At 38.1% G+C, this 26,098-nt stretch overlaps 1 protein-coding gene across 4 annotated transcripts in view; it reads right to left on the bottom strand.

Annotated features, from left to right (window-relative positions):
- Positions 1-26,098, bottom strand: part of ACSL4 (acyl-CoA synthetase long chain family member 4) — an 89,950-nt gene that overhangs the window by 36,576 nt on the left and 27,276 nt on the right. The window contains exons 2-5 of one of the 4 annotated variants that reach the window (XM_008072987.1): positions 15,243-15,295; positions 1,980-2,510; positions 1,573-1,750; positions 158-267 (exon numbers count right to left, since the gene is read on the bottom strand). In XM_008072987.1, coding sequence (XP_008071178.1) covers positions 158-267; positions 1,573-1,750; positions 1,980-2,330 — 639 coding nt within the window. In that variant the 5' untranslated portion in view covers positions 2,331-2,510; positions 15,243-15,295. The remainder of the gene's footprint in view (positions 1-157; positions 268-1,572; positions 1,751-1,979; positions 2,511-15,242; positions 15,296-26,098) is intronic. The other 3 variants (XM_021706427.1, XM_021706428.1, XM_021706426.1) reach the window with 3 other exon arrangements.

Raw genomic sequence — 26,098 nt, 5'->3', positions numbered from 1 at the left:
TGTGATACTCGGATCTTTGTTTCTGTGAGAGGTCACTCAGTATTATAGACTCTAGTTCCATTCAGATTGCTGCGAAATTCATGATTTTGTTCTTTTTTATGGCTGCATAGAGGACTGGATTAAAAAAATGTGGTACAAAAGAACATTTCTTATTTACCTTAAGTTTACTTTCCAGAAGTTCAACACTAGTAATCAGATAGGACGCCTCAGATTCATTTAGCCCATGGACTACTGCTTCTTTGCCAAGTGTGGCATATAAGGTCACAACTACATAATAAAAAATAAACAAAAATATTAAATGATAAACATTTATTAGAAAGATATACTATTTAAGTCAACCTTTGATGACAGGCGCACTTACAGACACAAAAACATTTTAAAATTTAATTTGATGTCATAGTCTCTGCTATTACCCTTCAACCTTGCTTCAAACTCCCTAGTAGCCCAAAGTTTTCCTTACAAATTCCCAGAACTCCAACTTTCTAAACCTGAAGAAATCCAGAAATAGTGACATTTTGCCACAACTAGTAAAAAAATCAATTGAAATGCTCCTGCCTAACCCCCCTTGTGGTACACATTTTCATTGGTCACAGCCCCAAAGAATGGATACATCCTTGAAAATTTTTAGGAACTCAAGTAGAATATCAGCCACAAATAATGTTCTTATTCCTTCCAAGAAGCTTTTTTAATGAGTCCAATGTTCAGTGCAATTGGTGACCTCCACACCTTAACTGGAGGGGTCAAGATCTACTTCTTGGGGTCTCCAGACAAAGATAACATAAATTGAAACCAAGATCAGTTAGAATCTAAGGACATCTGCTAAACTTAGAACAGACTTAGAAATTCAGCTCTAGGCTGGTTACCAGAAACAGCAATATGGCTAAGAATAGTCACTTTTCATGAGCTGTTGATTGCTCAAAGTGAATAATGGGTCTATAGGGGATCATTTTCATATGATCTATTTTTGTTTATTTGAAGTGCAAACTCTTTATTCCTACCCTATAGTGTTCTATTTCATTCAGCAAACAACTGAGTGCTTAGTATATACAAGGCATTGTCCTGGACTCAATTTATATTTCTTGCATAATGCGAAAAACAAATGCTTGAGAATCAGAAATATACCCAGTTTTACTGGGTAATGCCAATTCAAGCTGTCACATGCTTATTTCACATATAAAATGGAATAAACAAATAAATTAATAGATAACGAGGTCTCAAGTGAAGGAACGAACTAATCTTATCCTAAGCAAAGTTTTTGTTGTTTTAATTATTAGTTTATATATCTTTTAAAAAAATACTCCCAAACACCAAATCTTTCAGGTACAATTCATCTCCAATTGAAAAGTAAACTTCTAAATTATATCCATTAAGCTGACAATTACCATACCAGCTTTTAGAAGTTACCATCATTAACAGGAGTTATTGGATAGCATTTAACTACAACATTACACACTGTTTTATGGGCAGAAAATGGCTAAAGGACACGTACACTGAAAACAGGAGCATTTCAGAATAATTTTCCCATGCAAGCAAAGCCCCCTCTCTTCCCTTCCCAAAACATACGGCACTTACGAGGAAAGTTGTACTTAAAGCAGGTCTGTGCTGCAATCATCCATTCGGCTCTGGTCTCACAGAAAATAGCAATGGTGTTCTTTGGTTTTAGTCCCAATGCAGTGAGTCCACTACCGAAGTTATTCACTCTGCGGTTCACTTCGAGATAATTCATCCATTTATAATTCCCAAGAATTAACTGTTAAAGTGAGACATTCTCTAATATTAGTATATTCAACCAAGCAATTAAATACTATCTGAAATGTAAAACTCTATAAATGCCCTGAAGTGAATAGACAGAAGCTATAAGCACCTTCTGAGTAGTTACATAGCATTATAATAAAATGTCAGCATATGTTAAGTGCACTCAATTTATGATCAAACAAAATGTACCTTCCTCTTTAAAAGAATGCATAAAAATACTTTACCTTCTTAAAAACCTTTCCATTTGGCTGCATTTCATTTTCTTCACTTAGAATTTCCCTGGTCCCAAGGCTGTCCTTCTTCCCAAACTTGGATACAGCATGGTCAAATAATTTATCCAAAGTATCTGCTCCAGGGATGTCTATGACAGCTAGCGAGTCGAAGTGTGTGACAGAGCGATATGGACTTCCAGGTTTGTCTGAAGTGGGTTTAGCTTTTATTCTCTTTGCCATAGCGTTTTTCTTCTTGGCATTGGTAAGAAAATACCATGGAATAAATATAAGGGCACTGTATATTGTTATTATCAAGTGGACAGGCAGCAAAATAATGGTGAGCACATTTAGTTTAAGTTTCATAGTGGAAAGACTTCTAAAATGGTGCTTATTTCTTGTTATTCTTTGGCTTCTGAAAGCCTTATTTTGCTGAAGAAGGCAATAATGGAAGCAGCAGTGAGAGTAGCAGTATAGCCAAGGCAGTTCAATCTTAGTGGTACAGATAAAAGTTAGTAATCTTTGGAAGCCGACAATAAAGTACACCTGTAGGTGAAGACAATGAACCAGGCAGAGAGCAGAAAAAAAAAAAAAAAAGAATATTAACAAGTTGATAGCATAATTGATTTCAATACTCAGGTCTTATTAGTTTACACAATTGATTTGATACAGAAAGCTGAAATAACTGGTTTGAAAGACTGGCATTTTCCATTTTTAATCATAGTTGGCATAAATGTTTTTAGAACAACAACTTTTGAATTTAATTTTTTCTAAGTTTCTAGATGTACAGGTACTCTGAACATTATTCTCTAAGTTAGCTGAGTAACATGATGTTAATGCTTACATGAATGCATGAATATTGAATTCTGGCCAAATTTTTGGAGAGTAGGTTATGCCAATAATGAGGTTTCTCTTAAATATACATAGGCAAACTAGGCATCTTTAAATAGGGTTAGGTTTTATATCCAAAAGGTGGAGGGAAACTAGCAATTTAGGTTTATTTCTCAAAGATCAACTAAGAAATATTATTCTGAGTTCTTCATTAAGGTAAATTTCTGAGGAAATGCTATTCACTATCTCCTATTCCCAAAATGGAAGCAAAACAGCTGTGAAATCATTTCCTATGTGTCCACCTGGTGCTCAAAACTATACCAGTTGCCTGGGATTGGTAGTGTAAGTATGAAGTAGTGTTAAATCCTTGCCCTTGCCCCTTATGAGTTAACATTTATGATGCAATTATCATACAAGATAGACCCAGTATTTTTCAAATATAGGAGGGGTGAGGAGAGAAGGAGTAACTAAATTATTTCTTCAAATAAAAAATCATACAGACTTCCCATATATAACACTAAAGTAGAGTTGCTCTCATTGAAGCAGGGATTAAGGATGCCTGGAGTCCCACCCCCAGAATTTTTGGAACCCCAACTCCCTAGGTGACCACTAATGCATTTCAGTATAAGCAATAAATGCAAAAGGAGTTCAGAGGAAGTGTAAAATGACCAAGAGCAACTGGGAGATGCTTTGTGATGATTAGATTTAAGCTGAACCTTATGTTGGGTTTCTGGAAATGGAGAGCATTCTGGGCTTGGGAACCACAAGAACAATACAAAAGCAAGGCCTCTAGGAGAGTTGGGAGTACCAGTAGCAAGGACACTGGCCTGACTGGGGCATAGGGGTACAAGTTGGCTAAACAGGCTATGGTAGCTACAGGATCTGATAAAATAGGCAAAGTAATTTTGATTTGACTAGGTAGAAAACTGGGGGCCACTGAAGGTCAGAAAAACAGTGCCTCTGGAAAGGAACTGCAGAAACAGCTTCAATGATAATATCTAGCAGGGAGTTTGTCTTCAGCTGAGAAAGCTATTTGTAGTGAGCTGCAGCATATTTCAATTATAAAAATCAAAGTATTTGTTCACTTTGAAGAGACAAACTGAAGCCCATCCTTCTGCAACTCGTGAAAACAGACTGACAGACTTAATTCAATTGACCTTCAGCTACTTCTCTGTTTCCATACCAATTACGACAAAATAGTAGGCCTGCACCTTTGTTCACATCCTTTAGCTGAGTGTGGTGAAATAAGCAAGACACTAGAAGTCACGGGGTTTCAATCCTCAGCTCTGCTACAAACTGGCTGTGTAACCTTGAGAAACCCTGAAAGCCTAGGACTGGCATCACACTCAATCAGAAGGCCTTCACCTCACAGAGGTGATGGGCCCCTTTGAAAAATCCAGTGAAAACTATGAATCCAATTCTCCTCAGAATACTAAACGGGTGGACTAGGCTCGGTGGCTCAGCCTGTAATCCCGTGCTTTGGGAGGCTGAGGTGAGTGAATTGCCTAAGCCCGCGGGTTCGAGACCCGCCTGGGCAGCGAGACCTCATCTCTACAATAAATCAAAAAATCAGCCGGACGTGGTAGCGCATGCCTGTAATTCCGGATACTTGGAAGGCTGAGGCGGAAGGGATCGCCAGAGCCCAGCAGGTCGAGGCTGCGGTGGCCGGGAGCGGCGACTAAGTGAGACTAAGTGAGACTCCAACTCAAAAAAAAAAAAAAAGAATACTAAATGGTATACAGAATCTCAAGGGATTTATGAGTTCCTTGAAACCCATCCATGAGCTTCAAAGGATGACAACAATGAACTAAGAATGTATGGCCTAGACAATTTCCTAAGGTCCTTTCAACTTTAAATTATATGATTTACCCTACCTAGAAATTTATTTATCAGTCTCTGATAAAAATTATTGTGGACTTGGGTAGTCATGAAATCTATGATGGGAAGAAAGAGGACTGTTAGAGGCAATCTTGCATATTGAGGACCAGGCACTATGATAGGTACTTGATAGGTACACCTTATCTTGAAGAAATGAATGACCAGGCTCAGCCTGTAATCCCAGCACTTTGGGAGGCCGAGGCGAGTGTATTGTCTAAACCCGCGGGTTCGAGACCAGCCCAAGCAACTTGGCGAGACCTCATCTCTACAATAAATTTTAAAAAACCCAAAACACAGTCGGGCATGGTAGCACATGCCTGTAGTTCTGGCTACCTGGAAGGCTGAGGCGAAAGGATTGTCAAAGCCCAGCAGGTCAATGCTGGGGTGGCCGTGAGCATGCCATTGCACTTCAGCCTGGGCGATGGAGTGAGAATCCAACTCAAAAAATAAAAATAAAAATAACTTCTTACAGGTAATATAAAGGAGTACCAAAAGGAAATTAACTTAAAATAAAAAATAATTATTTCAATATATAAATTATCAGGGACAATATGTCTTCAAATGTCTAAAATGCCCCTAAGAGGTAAGTACCACCCCACCCTCAACTGAGAAACTATAAGGCTGATAATTTTTTTTCTTGAGTTGGAGTCTCACTCCATCACCCAGGCTAGAGTGCAGTGGCATGCTCATGGCCACCCTAATGCCGACCCACTGGGCTCAGGCAATCCTTCCACTTCAGCCTTCCAAGCAGCTAGAACTACAGGCGCGTGCTACCATGGCCAGCTAATTTTTCATTTATCATAAAGACGAGGTCTTGCCGAGTTGCCTGGGCTGGTCTCGAACCCACGGGCTCAGACAATCCACTCACCTCGGCCTCCCAAAGCCGAACCCGGTCCAGGCTGATAATTTAGTTGGATTTAAAGAAGTAGAATACATCTTTTGAAGGGTTTATAATTTAGTTGGATTTAAACTGCATTGCATTTTTTTTTAGTTATTCTTGACATTATATACATTTTAGATTTTATCCAAATTTTCCTTAAGTCTTGGAGGAAGGGAAATTCCTTCTACGTAATCCTTATAGTGCTTAGTATAGTCACATGCACACACACATACAAACACACACACACACAAGGTAAGGCTCAAAGAACATTCAGATGAGAGACTAGAGAGATCTTTTTTGCCCAGAGATTTTTTAATTCTTTCTGGTAGTAATGAGGGGGTCATGGGTCATCCATTTGAATAAAATCTTATATGGATATGAAAACACAAGTATAGATGAACAAAAAGAAAGGGGCTCTGGTACGGGAGACTGTGATGGACTCTGAAGGGACCCCTTGAACTTCCAGTTCTGCTGAATATCTGAACCACTGATGTTGTTGGATCCCTCACCTTACAGGGAAATAAACAAGTTGGAGAGCACAAACTGATCTTTCAAGCACACCAGCCAGTTTTGCCTATCATCTTAAACTTCTTCCTTGTAAGAGGTTTTCTGGAGTTACACTCAGTCTATTGATAAATTCATCTCAAAAAAGATTTAGACATTTGACTTCACTTCAAAAAAAAAAAAAAAGAGTTGGTGTATAAGGGTATGGTGCTGAGCATTTAATACAAGGCTGAGTAAAATATGCCCTCAATCCTTTGTACGCATGTCCGTATGTGTTCATATGCATGGCAGACACAAATAATCATAAGGCAGAATATAAGTCCCATAAGAGAATCAAGAACAAAATGCTGAGGGTATTCAAAAAAGGGGAAAAATGAATCCAGTTTGGGGGGGCGAGAAGAGATGATGGAGGAAGTACAACCATCAAGAGAGGTTTTACACAAAATACAGTATGCGAGAGAGGCATGCAGGATGGGTATATTTTCAAAAGAAGGGAACAAAAACTGGAAATGAGGACAGTCCAACCAGAGAGAACTAACAGATGAGCAAATGGATGGGGGCAGAAGAGTGCAGGATGTATCTGAAAAACAGCAAGTAGTGTAGCCAATGCTTTCATACTTTCTGTGTCAATTACTGCTCCACTTTGATGATTTAAGTCAATAGGAAAATTGAATTATTTCATAGTCAACTTTACTAGAATGCAGCTAGACAATAAAAGACACAAGCATATGATGATTTGGTGATTCAAGGTTAAACACCCTGCTTGTACTGAGGGAAAATGAACTGTTGTCTAACCAGAGAAAGCCTGATATTTGGGGCAGTAAATGTACCGCACTGAGCTTGGAGATCTGGGTTCTAACTTCAGTGTCTGCTATGAAATGTGACTTTGAACAAGTTCTACAACCTCTTACTCAAAAGCTCTATATCAGTAGCTTCATCTGTAAAACAGGAATATTGCTTGTACTGCTTACTTTATAGCATTGCTGGGAGAATCTTTTGTCTTACCCCATTTAAATTCCATGGGCAATCATAATCAATCTCTGCCATACACTCTCAACTCTTGCTGCTCTCTCACTTGGCTGTACTAACTTGGCTAAACCACAACGTGGTTCTATCCTCTCAATGCTGCACAGAGATCACATTGCATTAATCCATTCACTGACCCACTCTTCTGAGTTTCCTACCTTTTCCTCTCTCTTTAGACCACCAACACTCCTCTTCCAGCCTTATTCTCAGCTGCTGACCTGACTTACTATTCTGTGGAGAAAAATGGAAGCAGTCCAAAGAGAATTTCCAGACTCCCATCACTATATCTACCTACCCACTCACATCTGTGGCCTATGCTACTTTCTCTCCTTGACTATGGATCAATTGTTGATGCTCCAAGCTGAGGCCAACCCCCCCTCACTTATGCACTGCACCCTTGTCTATACAAGAAAATGGCAGTGGCACTTTACCAATTCTTCCCCCTCTCTCCTGTCTCAATTTTTCCTCTCCACTGAATCATTGCCATCAGCATCATAGGCTGTTATTTCTTTCACCAAAAAAACACTCTTCTTCTTGTACCTTCTCAGCTGCAGCCTATTTCTTCTTTTTCTCTTTGGGACTCCTTGAAAGAAGTGTCTATGCTCTCTGTTTCCTTGTTCTCTCCTCCTATCTTTTCTCAAGCCTATTATAATCAGGCTTTTGTCTCCTGCCCCTCCACAAAATTGTTCTGATCAAGGTCACCAATGACTTCCATGCTGTTACATCCAAAGGCCAATTAAAGTTCAGTCCTCAGCCAGGCTCGGTGGCTCAGCCTGTAATCCCGCGCCTTTGGGAGGCTGAGGTGAGTGGATTGCCTGAGCCCACGGGTTCGAGACCCGCCTGGGCAACTTGGTGAGACCTCATCTCTACAATAAATCAAAAAATGAGCCGGGCGTGGTAGCGCACGCCTGTAGTTCCAGCTACTCAGAAGGCTGGGGTGGAAGGATCGCTGGAGCCCAGCAGGTCGAGGCTGCGGTGGCCAGGAGCGGCCACTGCACTCCAGTCTGGGTGACAGAGTGAGACTCCAACTCAAAAAAAAAAAAGTTCAGTCCTTATCTTCCTTGACCCACTAGCAGCCTTTAACACAGATGACCTCTGTCTTCTGCTTGAAATTTCCTCATTTGGCTTCCAGGAGGCCATACTCTTCAGGTTTTCTTCCTAAGTTCTCTAACCATTTCTTTTCAGTCTTCTTTGCTGCTTCTTTCTCATCTGACATCTAAATGCTGTGGTGCTCACTCCTTGATTCTTTTCTCTTTATCTATACTTACCCCTATAATGATCTCATTTAGTCTCACAGCTTTAAATAACATTATATGTGGTGATAACTCTCAAATTTCTCCCTCGAGCCTGGAGGGTCCCCTTAAACACCAAATTTGTATATCCAGTTGCTTCCTCAACAGATCCATTTAGATGTCAGTTATGTGCCTCAAATTGAGCATTTTTGAAAGTGAGCCACTGATTGGCCTTCCACAATTTTATTTAACCCAGTCTTACCCGTCTCTGTATACTCCAGTTGCTTTCACCAGAAACCTTGGATTCACCCTTTTACTACCCTCTTTTTCACACATTCCATAGGCAATTCATCAACAAATTCTAAAGACTAGACTTACAAAACAAACATCAAATTCAATTACTTCTCATCACCTCCACTGTTACCATCCTGGTTTAAGCCACTATCATTTCTCATGTGAATAAATGGAATTGCTGATCTAAACTCTCTAATTCCACCTTGTACCGCCATAATAAATTCTAAACTCAGCAGTGAGAGTATTCCTCTTAAAATGTAAGTTAAATTATATCATTCCTCTGCTCAAAAACTTTCAAAGAATCCCCATACGATTCACTCAGAATATAAGCTAAAATCCTTACTATAACCTGCAAGACTATAATCTCTCCCCTACCCCTACACTTTCCCTTCCTACTACGCTTTCCACTGGCATATTCTGCTGGAGTCCCACTTGTTTCCTGCCTCAGGGCCTTTGTACTTTATATTGTCTCTGGCTGGAACGTTCTTCCAAGATACCTACATAGCTTATCCCCTCACCTCAGTTTTTTCTTTACTCAAAGAACACCTTCCCAGTGAGGCTTTCTCCAGCCACCCTCTCTTACAATTGCACCCCCAATACTTTCTAACCCTTTCTTGCATTATTTTTCTCCTTAGCACTTTTCACTATTATACCATGTTTTATTTTTCATGTTTATTGTCTACATCCACATTAGAACAGAAGCTCCACGAGGCAGTTTGCGGTTTGCTGCTGAATCCTCACCTACTAGAACAGTACACCCGCATGTGTTACATGTTCAATAAATTTGCTGGATGAAAAAAAAGAACATACATGGAACTGTTCTGAAACTATAAAGTAAAAATGTATGCAAGTACAATAACCTTAAAGCAGCTAACTTTAGTCAACTTAAAAAAACAATCACTGTCCATACCAATGTCCTAAAAAAATACTATATCCTTAAAATCCCTGGTAATGAGAATATAAACATGTTGTTAGTTGCTTAACAGAAAATAGAAACTGGAAAAACTGCCTGTTGCACAGAGGGAAAAGATTGATGTTATAACAGCATGAAGGTTACACAACGTGCACTATGTGCATTTTCATTGATGCCTTTTACAAAGGTGTGCTGTCCCCTCCCATGTATCAAGAGTGATAACTGCTACCCTACCATGCGTAGAACATGAATTTTGAGTTGCACTTTTCTGAGATCATAGATTTATATGTCAGCCACAAAAAGGCAAGGCATCATCTTCAGTCATGGGATAGTTAATTGCTCCTGTTGAAATTTACCATTCCATATGGGGAATCCTATTAATAACCACTTAGTGAGAATTTGATAAGGGCAAAGCACTGTGCTAAATCCTTTAGATACATTATTTAATTTAATACTTCAGAAAACCCCTTTGAGACAATATCTTCATCTTACAGATGTAACAGACTCAGAGGAATTAAATAGTTTTCTCAAGGTACCGCAGCTGAGTATAGATTTGGACTCAAGTTTATCTGATTTTAAAGTCCATGCTTTAGCTCTGTTGCCTGTGATCTTCATCATACTGGTATAATCTAAATAGATGAGAGTGGCAAACTTTGTATATGAAGAAATTGTAGCAATAATTTTGAGCACTGATCTGTCTGACATCCTAAGACATCTTATGGAATGTCTTTTTATGGGAAGGAGACGCTCTTGAGATATCCAGTAAGTCCTACAAGTTTTGGTGGAAAATCAGATGTCATTTTATTTTATTTTTTGTTTTGAGGACAAGTTTAATGATAAGTATTTCATTCCAGTTACTTCAAACATTCTGAAATAAGTTAAACACAAAAAGCATTAGTGATACATTAAGCTCTAGCACATAAAGTAAACAAACACTACATACTGATTAAAAGTCTGAATTTAAAAGAAGAAATCATCTCCCCCAGAAGCATGTGACACAACACCAATTTAAGAATGAAAGAGAAAATCTAATAAATCGAAATTGGTTAAGGCCAAGGCATATTTTTCAAAGTTTTAGAAAATGAACTAAACCAAGCAAGGATCCATGCATCTGCCAAGCTGAAACATATAGTAGTGACAAATTAACATCATCTGTCCTTGACATAAGATCTTACAAAACACTTTTAAAAATCAGTTTTAAAATCAACACTTTATAAGTGCACTTTAAAATATCTCATTTTCAAGTCACACTATTTAGGAGTACTTTAAATTCCAAACAAAGAGACAATTTGCCTTCTGAAAAGAATTAGCTGTATCCACTAAGCATTAATTCTGAAAACAATTATAAAAGTTCCAAGAGATTAAACAGATAAGAATACCTGCTGTACTTTAAAAGATCATATTTCTAAATCGATGTTGCATCACAAAGACTTTTGTAAAGGGGTGGAGTGCTTTTTTTAGTCTTATTTTCTTTCACACACTATTAAAATAAATTCTGAGTGATTTTTAAAACATACAAGAGAAAGCTCAACTACTATGTTACAAAAGAACTGTTGCATTTGGTAAATGAAATCAAACTTTACAGGAGTATTACAATATAATTAACTTTATACTTTAACATTAACACTTACAAAATGTTAATATTTCAAGAAAATAAAGGCACTAAGAGTTACTAACAGGATCTTTTATCAGTCTGCAAGACTAAATAACTATATAAAATATTATGTATCAGTCTGCCCCTTCTAAGTCTCATCTGATTCCAATTGTTATACTGCAAATAGCAACCACTCAAATGAATATGAAATCACTTGTACAATCAAACATCAAGCTCAGGTATACAGTAATTATACTAAATACATTTTAAAACTGAAAAAAAGCAAAACAAAACCTAAGATGAATATATAGACTCCCTACACTAACACATTTCAACTGTGCCTGGCTATTTAGACTCAAAGCGTCTCACAACTATGACTGATCTTTGGGTGCGTCTCTCACAAGATTACCCAAACCTGTTTACTTCATCACCTGGAGAGATATTAACTCCTGAAGTCGCCATCCTGCCAGTCTCTTCCCAGCTTTTCCCAGCAAAGAAAGCACCTCAGCTGCCATGTTGAAGATGCTCTTTCATGCTCTAGAATGAGTTCCCTCCCATAATGCCTTAAGAACATCCCCAGCATGCATCAGATAATGTTTCTAGGTCATAGGATGTTATAATTGGGATCCTATCTATACATGTTAAAATGAGGAGTTCTAGGAGCCAATGTTGCTGCCTACACACTTCACATACACTGTGTATAATTATGTATCTATTCCTCACTTAAAGTGACTGTGACACATTTGATTGCTAACATTTAAATGTCGATTTCTAAAGTTGGGAATTGGTTGTATATAATTTAACTCAATAATTGGTTGCATATAACTTACTCCAAAGCTTACATTTAAGGAATCTTGAGGATAAATCATGCTAGAAGCAGCATCTCCTGGCAAAATATGATATTACAATTCAACTTTATTCAATATCATGAAAAAGGGAGAAAAACTTAGTTCTGGGTGATAGGTGTTTAGAGAGCAATATAAATGATTCAGTGCTGTAGAAGGGGAACAATATCACAGTGTCAATGTCCTACAACTGCTGATAAAGAGTAACTGCTACAGGTCCCTGTACACAAAATCTTGCTAAATTAAACCGCCCATCACACCATGTGTGTAGACTTTTATTTTGTCTATAAAGTCTTCAATTTACTGGGTGCTTTTTCTCTATCAGAACACATTTATGATTTGAATATAAATTAACAAAAAATAATTGGTTTATAGAATTTAGCTTTAAAGTTAGCTTATAATAAATGAGCTTTTTTCAAATGAGGAGTATACTGACTATAGGTTATACACCTATCTCCTGTCATCTCACATAGATGTTATAATAAAGCAATACAACTGAGGGCTGTCAACCATGAGCAAAGGTTCCAAAAAAAAAAAAAAAAACCCTGTAACCCACAGTTGTATATTCCACAAGAATAGCTTTGTGTTGCAGGGAGAATTTTGCAACTATGCCTTTTTTGCCACAGAGCCTGCCCTCCCCATTTGCTAGAGGAGGAGCCAGTTTAATTGATGAGTTATCTGCCAGTGTTGTTTCTCAGTATGTCACACTGTTAAAAAAAATGCAACAATGTTGTCTTAAACCATTTCTTATAAAATGGCCAAATAAGTGACTACAATTCAGCTGTCTGATCACCATAATGTGAAACTGTATTGTACTTTAAAAAAAAAAGTTCACTCTGCTCTTCAGTATTAAATATATCTTATAAATGAGACTAATAAAATAACTCAAAGACTGATAAATCTGCTGAAGATTGAAATCTTATGGTCATCTAGTCAATGCTCATATATTACCCCTAGTAAAGAACAAAAGGGCACAAATTCTAAAAACTGCAGATAACTTAAAAATGCATTTATCCTTATTATCATTTCATTATGGGTGTATCAGACACTTCAAAAACTAAAGAATTCCTAACTAAAGAAGGAAGCCATAAAAGCCAATTACAAGAAGCCATGGAAAATTACTCTGAGAGTTAAAGTCTCCACGTTAGGGACAAGAATACATTCTGTTTTGTTCTCTCCCTCCACATTCATTTGTTTACCTGGCCCGTGTTTCACTGACGCAAGGGTGATAAGGAATTAATTATTTCAGTTTTGAAACATATTTTGGGATTGCTGAGGCAAAGCTAAGGCAATTGATGGGGAGCCTCCATAGTGCCACAGGGTACTGTCTGAACACAATTGGCCAGATATGTTCCCGCCAATGTTTCTGGCAACCCCTACTCTTCACCTTGATAGTTTTTTCTCTTTCAAGTCTAAATGTGCTGCAGCTAATTTCCATAATGTGTATCTTTGTGTATCTGTGAGGGAGAAAACGGTACTTTCTGTGGGTGAGTTAACTATAGAAGCTTGAATACTACTACCCTCCCAGTGGCAGTACAGTCTGTCAATTTCCCAAGGGAAACACTAACTTTATTGATAACGTCTTTGTCAATTATGGGGCTGTATGCAATCTAAGTAGCCGAATTCAGAGACAACTAATTCTGGTCTGCTGATGAAAATCTTTGGCATGTTTAAGATTCTTCTAGTGCAGGCTAATTAGTAGACTTCAGCACTTAGATATGCAAGAATATTAAGTCTTGAATTTCTTTATACTTGGAAATCAAAAACAGTTACTAGCAAATAAGAACTACTAGATCTTCTGTTTCAAGTTCATTATCTATTATAATGAAAGCAATTTTCAGAAGGCCAGAAATTCTAGAGGCAGCATCAAATACAGGGTTTTAGTCCCAGTTCAGAAGCGTTTGAGCTGTAAGACCTATAACAAATTAAGTAACTTCTCAATGCCTGTTTTCTCACCCATAAAACGAGAAAGCTACGTTCATATTTTAAAACATTACAAACCAGTAAAAAACAACGTAAAGAAAGAAGGATGGTGGGGAAAATGACACAGTGCTGCCAATTTTTTTTTCTTGGGGGGGGCAGGTACAAACATTTTTTAAAAGCCCTACCATTTACTATCACCATTATTTCACAAAATAAAGAATATGTTTAACTCACCAAAATTAGAAGATATCTTATAAAAAGAAGCAATCCTTGAAACTGAAAATGTTTCGTTTTTAAAAACTCATGACCAGGCATGGTGGCTCAAGCCTATCATCCCAGCACTTTGAGAGGCAGAGGCGAGAGGATTGCCTGAATCCAGGGGTTCAAGACCAGCCTGGGCAACTTGGCGAGACCTCGTCTCAACAATATATCAACAAAAAAAAAATTAGCTGGGCATGGTAGCACAGGTCTGTAGTTCCAACTACTTGGAAGGCTGAGGCAGAAGGATCGCTGGAGCCCAGCAGGTCGACGCTGGGGTGGCCGTGAGCACGCCACTGCACTCCAGCCTGGGTGACAGTGAGACTCTGACTAAAACTAAACTAAACTAAACTAAACAACAACAACAACAAAACCATGACCAGCTGTCTTCATTTTCCTCACTTCAGCATGCACTAGTAAAAACTTCTTCACTAACCAGCATTGGTCTAAAAATTAGCATTTAGGAGCTACTAAACTAGGTAAATTTCAAGGTCGAAGGGTCTAACAGTATGATTTTAATTTTAGGGGTCCTGTTATATTTCTTTTACTCCAAATTATAGTCTAGAAGTAGATGCCTCAATGAAAGACAGTGCTAATACGTTAATTTATGAAGATCAGAAATATACTTAAATCAGTTTGAGAAACAGCCACAACACTAGAAAAAAACCTTCAATTTATTGGGGCAACTATAAACAGTTACAGATTTAACTTCATCAATAATAATAAACCACTGATTGTAGACTTACTATGCAGCCCATTTTAAAGATGAGACAACTGAGGCAGTCTCAGTAGTCAGAACTGAAACTCTAATCTGCGATTCTGTTTTTGAGTATGACTCAAAGAGAAATATTTTGCTTGGATTTTAGTTACCATTTGCTCTTTTATAAATGAGTGGCAAATGGCTTAAATTTTAGAAGTTGCACAGGGTAAAATGTTTTCCTATTTCACTTTCTCAAATGTTGCCCTTTTAACACAATCATAAATATTGGTAGAGTTTTTCCATTGTAAAAAGAGTTAAGATGCCTATTAGAATGATCACTTAATTTTCTAAAAAGCTGATTAAATTACACATTTAGAATTTCTAAAGGATAAATACTTACAAATTTCCTCTTTTTCTCTTAAGAAGAACACGTATATCTTCTGTGATTTCAATCTGCAGTAAGAGACAGCATTTATGAGTACAGTGACATGAGAAAAGTATCCCTTTAAAAGAAAAATCACGTACTAGTTCACATGATAAGCCAGGTACCAAAGGAAGAAGAAATGACTAGAGATGAGTGTCTGACTAGAAGTAGTGCGATTAGGATCTCAGAAAAGTAACTAAGCCAGGATCTAAGAGACAGTAATTGAAACTCTATGGGAAAATGGCAAAAAGCAAAAGCCATGCTCTTAATGGTCTTATTTGTATCCCTGACTCCCAGCTGTCAAGATCAGAGCCAAGTTGAGACACAGAAACAACGTCTGACCATGCAAACTAGTTCATCACACAAGACAGGCATCCTCAAATGCCTGTAGGCATCTATTTTCCCATCAAAACCAAAAATGAGTAATTTCCTTGAAACAATGCAAGGCTCTTTCCACTACAAACATAACAACACTTTTCTAATTAGAAACCTAAATATAATTTCATCTTTCCTCAATTCATAAACATATCATTTTGTGATATTCTTCAAGAGGTATACACTAAAAAATTTACTGTTGAGGGTTGGCCTATTTTAGACAATACAGGAGAAAACTAGTTATCATCTGAATACTCCAAATAGTAAAGCAAGGAGCCTCAGTAATTTGACATTGCTTATTTATTATATTTCAACACAGCTAGGTCCTCTTGGGCATGACTCTATGATTCTGAAGAACTGAGGGTTTATTCCATCCAGCAATATTCACTATTACTTGCATATGATTATAAGAATAACTCCACGTTTTTATTTATTTTTATTTTTATTTTTTATTTTTTGAATTGGAGTCTCTGTCGCCCAGACTGGAGTGCAGTGACAGCTCCCGGCCACCGCAGCCTCGACCTGCTGGGCTCCAGCGATCCTTCCGCCTCAGCCTTCCGAGTAGCCGGAATTATAGGCATGCGCTACCACACCCGGCTGATTTTGTGATTTATTGTAGAGATGAAGTCTCGCTGCCCAAGCAGGTCTCGAACCCACGGGCTCAGGCAATCCACTCACCTCAGCCTCCCAAAGGCGCGGGATTACAGGCTGAGCCACCGAGCCCGGCTAACTCCACATTTTTCAAAAATCTAGACTACCCAATGGAAGTCATAAAAACAAACATCCACATGACTAGTGTGTAATCACCACACTAACTAGCTAGTATTAACTCACATCGTTAATTTTCTGCTTTGCTACCATTAGAAGGATGAAGGAGAATGATTTATACCCAGGCCTATTGCTAACAGAGGTTAGTTGCTAATAGATTTTGTTTTGTTTAATAAAACTACTTTCAACTTCAAGTTAATATCCACAGTCTACTTTTGGGGAGGGGATGCTGGAGATAGTATATGTCTGAACATAAATTGTTAATACTACTTATAAACATATGTCATGCTATTTAATATCTTCTTATTTTTCTCCCAAAATGCTCACATTTGCTATTGACATGATGGGGGGGGATGCTGCATATACATATTAAAATAAGATCCAAAGGGAAGAAAAACTTCACAGTTCTATATACAAATGTATTTATTTCCCCCACAGATAATTCCAATAGCTGAAAAATGACAAAAACCACACCCTTCTATAAAAATATCTAAAGATCTATAGGTGATGGGAAGATTTGGTGAAGAGGGATGGGGAAAATACAAAATTATCCACTAGTTTACTTAATTTGGAAATAAAACTCCATAAACAAATATTTGCAAAGGATAGTTGAAAGAAATTTTGGGGTGCCCAGTAACGACTCCACGCCGTCTGAACTGAGAGATTTATTAAAGGGGCAGTTACACGAAGGGACTGTAACCGAGGAAGGAAAAGAGAGAGAGACCGAGAGAGAAAGAGAGCAAGAGAGTAAGAGAGTGGCGGGGACAGAGAGAGAAAGCAAAAAAGGGGAGGGAGGGAGTGTGAGAGAAAGTAAGAGAGGGAGAGAGAGAGAGCTAACAAGAGAGTGGTGGGGACAGAGAGAAAAAAGCAAGAGAGAGAGAGAGAGAGAGAGAGAGAGAGAGAGAGAGAAAAGGCTAGAGAGTGACGGGACAGAGAGAGGGAATAAGAGAGAGAGAGAGTTATGCAGGGAGAAAGGTATACTTATGAACCTTGCAGGGGCAGGCCAGTGCCATGCCTGAGTCTTATTGTTGGAGACTATGAGGTAGCATTCCTATAGGGAGATAATGTTTGTACATGAGTTTAAGTTTCACGTGCGCATGGGAGTGGCAGGAATTTACAGCCTTTGTTGTCTTTGGGAGGCAGAGCCATCTTGGGGATGCCCTTCTGACTGTTGTCTACACCTTTCAATAGTCAACTCTTGACCTGTGGTACTAGAGAATACTTGAGTGCCAGAGAATTCTTCCAGCTGGATGAGAGTCCCAGCTTCAACCTTCTATTAATCTCCAATCTCCTTGTCTCAAATCAGCTGGGCCGGAGAGATAACTTTCAGAGGTTCTTTAATACAAAAGAAACATTTTTTCCTTATTGCCCATAACCTCAAAGTCTTCATCATAAAAAAATGAAAGAAAGTAACAGCTACCCAGCAGGGAAAAGGAAACCAAATTACATTTTTTAACCTAGACTAAAATAGTTTTCATACGCAACAGAAAAACTGACCTTACACCATTTTCTCTCCCAGCCTCCCCCTACAAAATGGCACCCTCCTCTTAAAATCATTGTATTAAAATAAGTTTAAGAAATAATTTAAAATAAAAAACAAAGCAGATTACCAACAAGCAAGTTATATTTACAAATGACCAGAAATAGGGATGATTTAGCTAAAATTATAACACAAACTTTAGTCAGACTTTTCATTCATGAATATGCATTTTTTTGTAATATAAGAAAATTGGAAAGTCTTAACTTGGCAAATTTTGGGGGGGGTTGGAGCCTCACTCCATCACCCAGGCTGGAGTACAGTGGCATGCTAACAGCCACCCCAGTGTCAACCTGCTGGGCTCAGGCAATCCTTCTGTCTCAGCCTTCCAAGTAGCTGGAACAACAGGTGCGCACTACCACACGCGGCTAATTTTTTGATTTATTGTAGAGATGAGGTCTCACCAAGTTGCCTAGGTGGGTCTCGAACCTGTCGGCTCAGGCAATCCCCTCACCTCGGCATGCCAAAGTGCTGGGATTACAGGTTCGAGCCACCGTGCCTGGGCAGCTTAGCAAATTTGTAACAGACTAAAGCTTATAATATGGTTTGTTGCTACCTAACAGTAAACTGATGGCATGGGACAAAAAAGGATAAACAGCATCAAATGTTAATCATCTTTCAATTAGGGAAGAAGGCAGCACTGAGAACGCCCAACTCACCAAACGCCAAGGAGCAAAACAATACCCATGCTGCCAACAGGAGAGTAAAAAGTGATACCCCCAAAAAAGCAAAACATGATACAAAAACAAGGCAGTGTTGTTCAATTTCAGACACCCTCTTATTTTGGGACAGACTTAAAAACAAACCATTAATTTGTTTGACTTTAGCCCTCTCTGCAAATAAGTTGGTTAGCCAATATTTTGAAAACATTCTTCCACACGTAAAGTCAATACTAAACTTGTGATAGCATCTGCTGGAAATGTTTCAAGCATGATGAATTGTCCTCCTGCACTGAATGTCTCAAAAAACCTATCTTAATAAGTTTAAAATAGAATGTTTCAGAAAAGAGTGGAAAAATATTAAGAAAGTCCTTAGCATTTAGTGTTCAAATCTAAAAGCAACTTCTGGTAAGTCCTTTACCAAACAATTTCTCACACAACAGTCCCCTATAGGTTTTATTTTAGATAAGTATACATAAATCATATATTAGCAAGTAGTAGATGAAAACAACCATACTATAATATAGGTCAAAGTTTAGAAATGTTGATCTCAACAAATAATATAGGTCTAAAACAGTATGTATGGCTCCATTATCCATATGCACATATGTGTGTTACATATTCATAGAAGTTAGCAAGATGTGCACCAAATATTAACACAAGTTATTGCTGGGTAGTAAGATTACAGGCGAATTTTATGTGTTTTAATATTTGTACATGTTTTTGTTCCCTTTGTACTGATTTAGTAATCTTCCAAAATTTTCATAAATAAAAACTATATACTTAAAATTGATTGTAAAAATCATAAAGGAATAAGAAAATGACTAATTTAAAACAGGACTACAGAACTGTCATAAGCCAGTCAAACTACTAGAAAGCATTGCTCAAACTCTAAACTGTGGCACAATCTTTTCTTTTCCTCCTTATGAATGCATGTGGGCTGGGCACAGTGGCTTGTGCTTATAATCCTAGCACTTTGAAAGGCTGAGGCAGGAGGATTGCTTGAGCCCAGGAGTTCTAGACCAGCCTAAGCAACATAATGAAAAAAAATTTAACAATTAGCAGGATGTGGTGGCATGCGTCCGTAGTCTCAGCTACTCAGGAGCCTGAAGCAGAAGGATTGCCTGAGCCCAGGAGGTCAAGGCTGCAGTAGGTTGTGACTCTGCTACTGCATTTAAGCCTGGGTGACAGAGTGAGACTCAGACTCAGGAAAAAAGAAGAAGAAGAAGAAGAAGAATATAGCCAGGCATGGTGGCACATGCCTGTGTTTCCAGCTACCTGGAAAGCTGAGGCAGAAGGATCGCTTGAGCCCAGCAGGTTGAGGCTGCGGTGGCCATGAGCAGCATGCCACTGCACTCCAGCCTGGGTGACAGAGTGAGACTCCAACTCAAAAAGTAGAAGAAGAAGAGGAAGAGGAAGAGGAAGAGGAGGAGGAGGAGGAGGAAGAGGGGGAGGAAGAGGAAGAGGAAGAGGAAGAAGGAGAATATATGTGAATGTGAGTGGTCCAGGATGATTAAATGGTCATAAGATTGTGAGTCACTTGATTTGTAAAACATTAAAGAAATGTTACAACTTAAGTACAACTACCCTAAATCTATTGTATACAGTGTAAAGAATATGGAAATAATTCTAGACTACCATAGCTTAGAATTTTGCTTCATGGAAGAGTTAGATACCTTTTTTTTTTGAGTTGGAGTCTCACTCTTGTCTCCCAGTCACGCTCATGGCCACCGCAGCCTCGACCTGCTAGGCTCCAGTGATCCTTCCACCTCAGCCCTTCAAGTAGCTAGAACTACAGACACCATGCCCAGCTAGTTTTTCTGTGACTTATTGTAGAGACAAGGTCTCACCAAGTTGCCCAAGCTGGTCTCGAACCCCCAGACTCAAACAATCCTCTCTCCTCGGCCTCCAAAAGTACTGGAATTACAGGCTGAGCCACCGTGCCCAGCCAACTTTTTCTTTTTTGTAAAGATGTGGGGTACAATTTAGGGTTAGGTACATATGTAGTCATTATACAGATAAATTTTGGGTCTCACTTTGGTCCCCACTTCACGTGGCTTGAGATCAGTTACCCTATTGATATTATACGTCCCCCCCAAATAACTTTTTTAAAGTCTTTAAAATTTTCAAACATTATAAAATATACTAAGTAAAGTAAAAGTGTCCTTTGTATTCATTCACCTAGAAATAAATTTTTAAGTTTAGTGGATAACCTTGAAGTCTTTTTTCTAAGCATATTATTATACACACAGAATTTTTAAACAAAAATTGAATCATACTATCTATACATGTTTGCAACTTGCTTTACAAAAAATGGCTCTCCTACATGTCTTTCTATGCCAAGATACATAATCTACTTTTTCTTTTTTGACAGTTCTCCAACATTCCATTGCACTGCCATATCACAATTAAGTTAACCAATATTCTCTGTGAGTGAACATTTTGGATTTTTCTAATTTCTCATCATTAGAAATATAGCAATGAACATCCTTATCAATATACTGATGCCAATGCTTCTAAAGGATGTACATCTACCAGGATTCCTGAGTAAAAAGGTATAATCATTTTATATGTCTGGTCTATTAAAGTTGTCCCCCAGGCTTAAAAGCAGTGACACTCCTGTAACAATGAGAATATCCAACACTTAGATCTTGGATTTCCAAATACCATTCTCCAATAGAAGGAACCAGAGCTCTTTGAAGCAGTTGATTCCAGGGCCAGGGCAGGAAAGATGAAGCTAGTGTCATCTGGTGCCAGAAAACAAGGAAATGCTTAATTTAAAAAATGACACAAGGGGCCAACCAAAAAGAGTTCCCTATGGCTAATGCTGGTACAATTTGGGCAACAAATAACAACAGTACACGCTTATATACCAAAGAACAAAATAATATCCATAAGTCCATACTAATATAAATAAATGACTGAATAAATAAATGAAGGAGAAGGAATAAATATTCCTTATAGAAAAATTCCAATTAATAAATGGAAGGCCAAGGCAGGAGAACTGCTCAGGCCAGGAGTTTGAGACCAGCCTGGGCAACAGAGCAGGATCCCTGTCTCTATAAAAATAAAAAAATTAAGCCGGGCTCAGTGGCTCAGCCTGTAATCCCATGCTTTGGGAGGCTGAGGTAAGTGGATTGCCTGAGCCTGCCGGTTCGAGACCCACCTGGGCAACTTGGCGAGACCTCATCTCTATAATAAATTAAAAAATCAGCCAGGCATGGTAGCACATGCTTGTAATTCCGGCTACTCAGAAGGCTGAGGCGGAAGGATCACCGGAGCCCAGCAGGTCGAGGCTGTGGTGGCCGAGAACGGCCACTGCACTCCAGTGTGGGTGACAGAGTGAGACTACAACTCAAAAAAAAAAAAAAAAAAAAATTAGCCAATCATGGTAGCTGTATCTCTAGTCCCAGCTACTTGGAAGGCTGAGGTGGGAGTATCACTTGAGCTCAGGAGTTCAAGGCTGCAGTGAGCTATGATCATGCCACTGTACCCCAGGTCTGGGTGACATAGTAAGACCCTGACTCTAAAAATATAAATATAAAACTAAAATATCACAGGAATAATTGCTACAGAAAAAAATCCATCAGTGAATGCTAACACTGATACACCAAAGTTGAAACCTGATATTGCATGGTCTCAAAGCATCTTCCCCAAATATGTACTAATACATATAATGTAGTATGTTAATATTTCTTCATTGCAAAGGGAAAAATAATAACATTACTTTGGAGAAACACAGTTGACACCACTCTAACCAGGTTATCAAAGTTACCATCATCAGTAATAAGGCACATCGACACCACGTAAGTATGATGCACTGAGAAAAACACATTACTTCTGTGGTATTCTTGCCCAAATGTTGTAATCCCAAAAGAATCAAGAAAAAAGCATTACATCAGCCCAAATTAGGAACATGCTACAAAATAACTGACCAGTACTCTTCCAAATTGTCAAGGTCATGAAAGACAAAGACTGAGGAACTGTCATGGATTAGGGGAGGGAAACTAAGGAGACAGAACTCAATGCTGTGTTGGATCCTGGGTTGGATACCAGAAGTAGGATATTTGTGGAAATGCTGGTGAAAGTTGAACAAAATCTGTGGTTCAGTTAATAGAAATGTGCCAACATTAATTTCTTAGTTTTAAGGCGGACTCGGTGGCTCAGCCTGTAATCCTGCGCCTTTGGGAGGCTGAGGTGAGTGGATTGCCTGAGCCCGCGGGTTCGAGACCCGCCTAGGCAACTTGGTGAGACCTCATCTCTACAATAAATCAAAAATCAGCCGGGCATGGTAGCGCGTGCCTGTAATTCCGGCTACTCGGAAAGCTGAGGTGGAAGGATCACCAGAGCCCAGTGGGTAGAGGCTGCGGTGGCTGGGAGCGGCCACTGCACTCCAGTCTGGGCGACGGAGTGAAGCTCCAACTCAAAAAAAAAATGAATAAAAATAAAAATAAAAAAAATTTCTTAGTTTTGGTAACTGTACTATAACTATATTAGATGATAACATTAAGGGAATTTAGGTAAAGGGCCCATGAAAACAGTATACTCTTTTTGCAAGACTTTTGTAAAAGTTCAACTTTTTTTTAAAAGTAAAAATGCCCACTAAAAAAGAATATACCATTTTACATATCTACCAGCAATATATTAATATGCCCATTCCCCCACATCCCCTCCAATACTGTATTGAACTGTTTGATAGATGCCAAAAACACTGCTTTAATTTGATATTTTTATCCTTAGCTAATGAACATATTTCACTATATATTTCACTAGATATATTTCACTGTATCTAAATTTCTTACATAAATTACTTGCCTGAGTCCTTTGCTTATTTTTCCACTTGGTTATCCATTTTTTTCTTATTGATTCATAAGAGCCCTTTGTATATTCTGGAAATAAGTAAAAATGCCCACTTCGTCTGATGTATTGCAAAAATTTTGCCCAGTAGATCTTTCTGTTCATTTTGAGTGCTTCTTTTGGATTGATATTGGTTTTTAAACTTTAAGTAGTAAAATGTATCTTCTTTGTGACTTCTAAATCATTTTCCTACTTCAAGATTATAAAATTATTCCCTCATACTTACTCAAAGTGTGATGACCAGATCAAAGATAAATCTTTTTTGGGGGGTATGCAGGAGGGGAGGCTCTTGATACACTGCAAAATTATCTTCCAGAAAGCCTGTACCTATTTATACTCTCAGCAGCAGCACTGAGTATTTTTCTATAAAATAACTATCAATTTAAAAGACAAAAACAGCTATTTTACCTATGCCCTACCCAAAAAGAACCACTTTTAAAAACTATGCCATATTCACATTCTCTGGCATTCTCTTGTTTCAGAGACTTTATTCATGCCTTTCTTTCTCCCCAGAATTCTGCTCCAAGGCCACCTTTTCTGGGATACCTTCATTAGTACCTCAAGCTAAAGCTCCTGGGCTTCTTTGAACTCCTATAGTTCTCTTTAATAGCTCACAACTTGTATTATATTACCTTGTATTATTTATGAGTTTCTCTTAATCAGCTATCTAAAACAAGCTCATTCAGGACAAGGGCTCTGTCTTATCTCTGTATCCCACTCTGTCTTGTAAATAGCATTAAATATTTGTTGGAATAAATAAGAGAAAGGAATGCTTATCAACAAATGCAGTTGCTTTAAGCCATAATATTTTCCCTACACAATATCAGCCTTCACTTATTGGTTTATAACTATTTTTAAACTAGGATTTTTTTTTTCGGTTATCATCTCCTATAGGTATTTTGAGAAAATGCTGATGACAAAAAGCTACCATTATATTTTTAAATGATGATAATCTATTGCACCCAAACAAAATCCTTGGTGCTACTCATAACTCATTATTCTTTTCAATGTTAGAAGAACATATAAATTGCACATCCATGACAGCAATCAATATTTCTTTGCATAGTTAAGTCTGCAGTATTCTGACAAAATGCAACTTTTATCAGTTTTGAAGCAATGCTTATTTATACTAGACCTATTGTTTTCATCTAAACTCGAAGAGTCTAGTTTGAGTACCAAAAGAAATACTCCAACCTTAGCTCCAATTCTGTTATCATTAACTTTGTTATATAACTTCACCCCCTATAATTAGTATGGAGATATAGATACAGATCTATTAAGTGTCTAACCTACAATGTGAATACTAGACTCCATGGGACAGGATGATAAACTGCATGCACACAAATTTCACTCCTTACTTACAAAGTTGTAGACTTTTAGAGCCAAAATAGGCTTTAAAATGAGAACAGTGAACTAGTCTCTTAAAAGAAACTCTTCTCATGGATGAACCTGGAGGACATTAAGCTAACTGAAATAAGCCAGACACAGGAGGACAAATACTATACAATATCATTTATAGGAGAGAGCAAAAATAGTCGACTCATAGAAGCAGAAAGTAAAATGCTGGTTACAGAGGCTGGGAAGAGGGAGGAACAGGACATATTAGTTAAAGGGTAGAAAGTTTCAGTTATACAAAATGAATATGTCCTAAATATCTATTGTACAGCATAGTGTCTATTGTTAACTTTACTGTATTGTATATTTTAAAATTTGCTAAGAGGGTAAATCTTACATTAACTTATCACACACAAAAATAATAACTACAGATAAGGAAAGTTTTGGAAATGATAGATAAGTTTATGGTATAGATTGAGGTGATGTTTTACTCTAAACTCAAGTTGTATAAATTAAATCTGTACAGCTTTATGTATGCCAATCATATCTCAATAAAGTAGTATTTAAAAATAAAGGACTAGATATTCATTATTGTCTGTATTGGTACCAACAGTTTTCAAAGTCAAATTTTGATTATGTAGGTACAATCATTATCCAGGAAAAAAATGAATATAAATTAGTGTGTGCACAAAGAGGCCACCAGATGAATCTATCCATTTCTTTTTGGGAAGTCTCTACAGCATACATTTCTTAGGACAGTTTTGCTTAAGGGTGCTTTACAAGTTCTGCTATCAGTGCCAAAACGCAAAATAAAGTGCAAGGTAAAGGAGACAGGGAACTAAGTGGTGAGATGCCTACTAAAATAGAAATGGAAGATGCTCAAAGACAAACTTTGCCTGGTTTGACATTTTTACCTAGATGGTTTATTTTGCCCATTTGCTTCCTTTACCTGATGCTTAGTTGCAATCTCCATAGTTTTTGAGCCACATATTTTTTTTAAATCTCAGCTTTGCAATGCAGTTTAAATATCTACCTTTCGGAAAACTGTTGCTATTTTTTTTTTTTTAATCACTAACTGGCCGGGCACGGTGGCTCAAGTCTGTAATCCCAGCACATTGCGGGATGGAGGTGAGAGGACTGCTTGAGGCCACGGGTTGGAGACCCGCTGGGGCAACTTGGCGAGACATCATCTCTACCAAAAAAAAAAAACTAGCTGGGTGTGGTAGCGTGTGCCTGTAGTTCCAGCTACTTGGAAGGGTGAGGCGGAAGGATCGCCGGAGCCCAGCAGGTCGAGGCTGCGG

The sequence above is a fragment of the Carlito syrichta genome, unplaced genomic scaffold, assembly GCF_000164805.1.
Source record: "Carlito syrichta isolate Samal-C Ts95f unplaced genomic scaffold, Tarsius_syrichta-2.0.1 Scaffold315562, whole genome shotgun sequence".
In the NCBI taxonomy this organism is placed as follows: Eukaryota; Metazoa; Chordata; class Mammalia; order Primates; family Tarsiidae; genus Carlito; species Carlito syrichta.
This window is presented reverse-complemented; position numbering and strand designations above follow the sequence as displayed.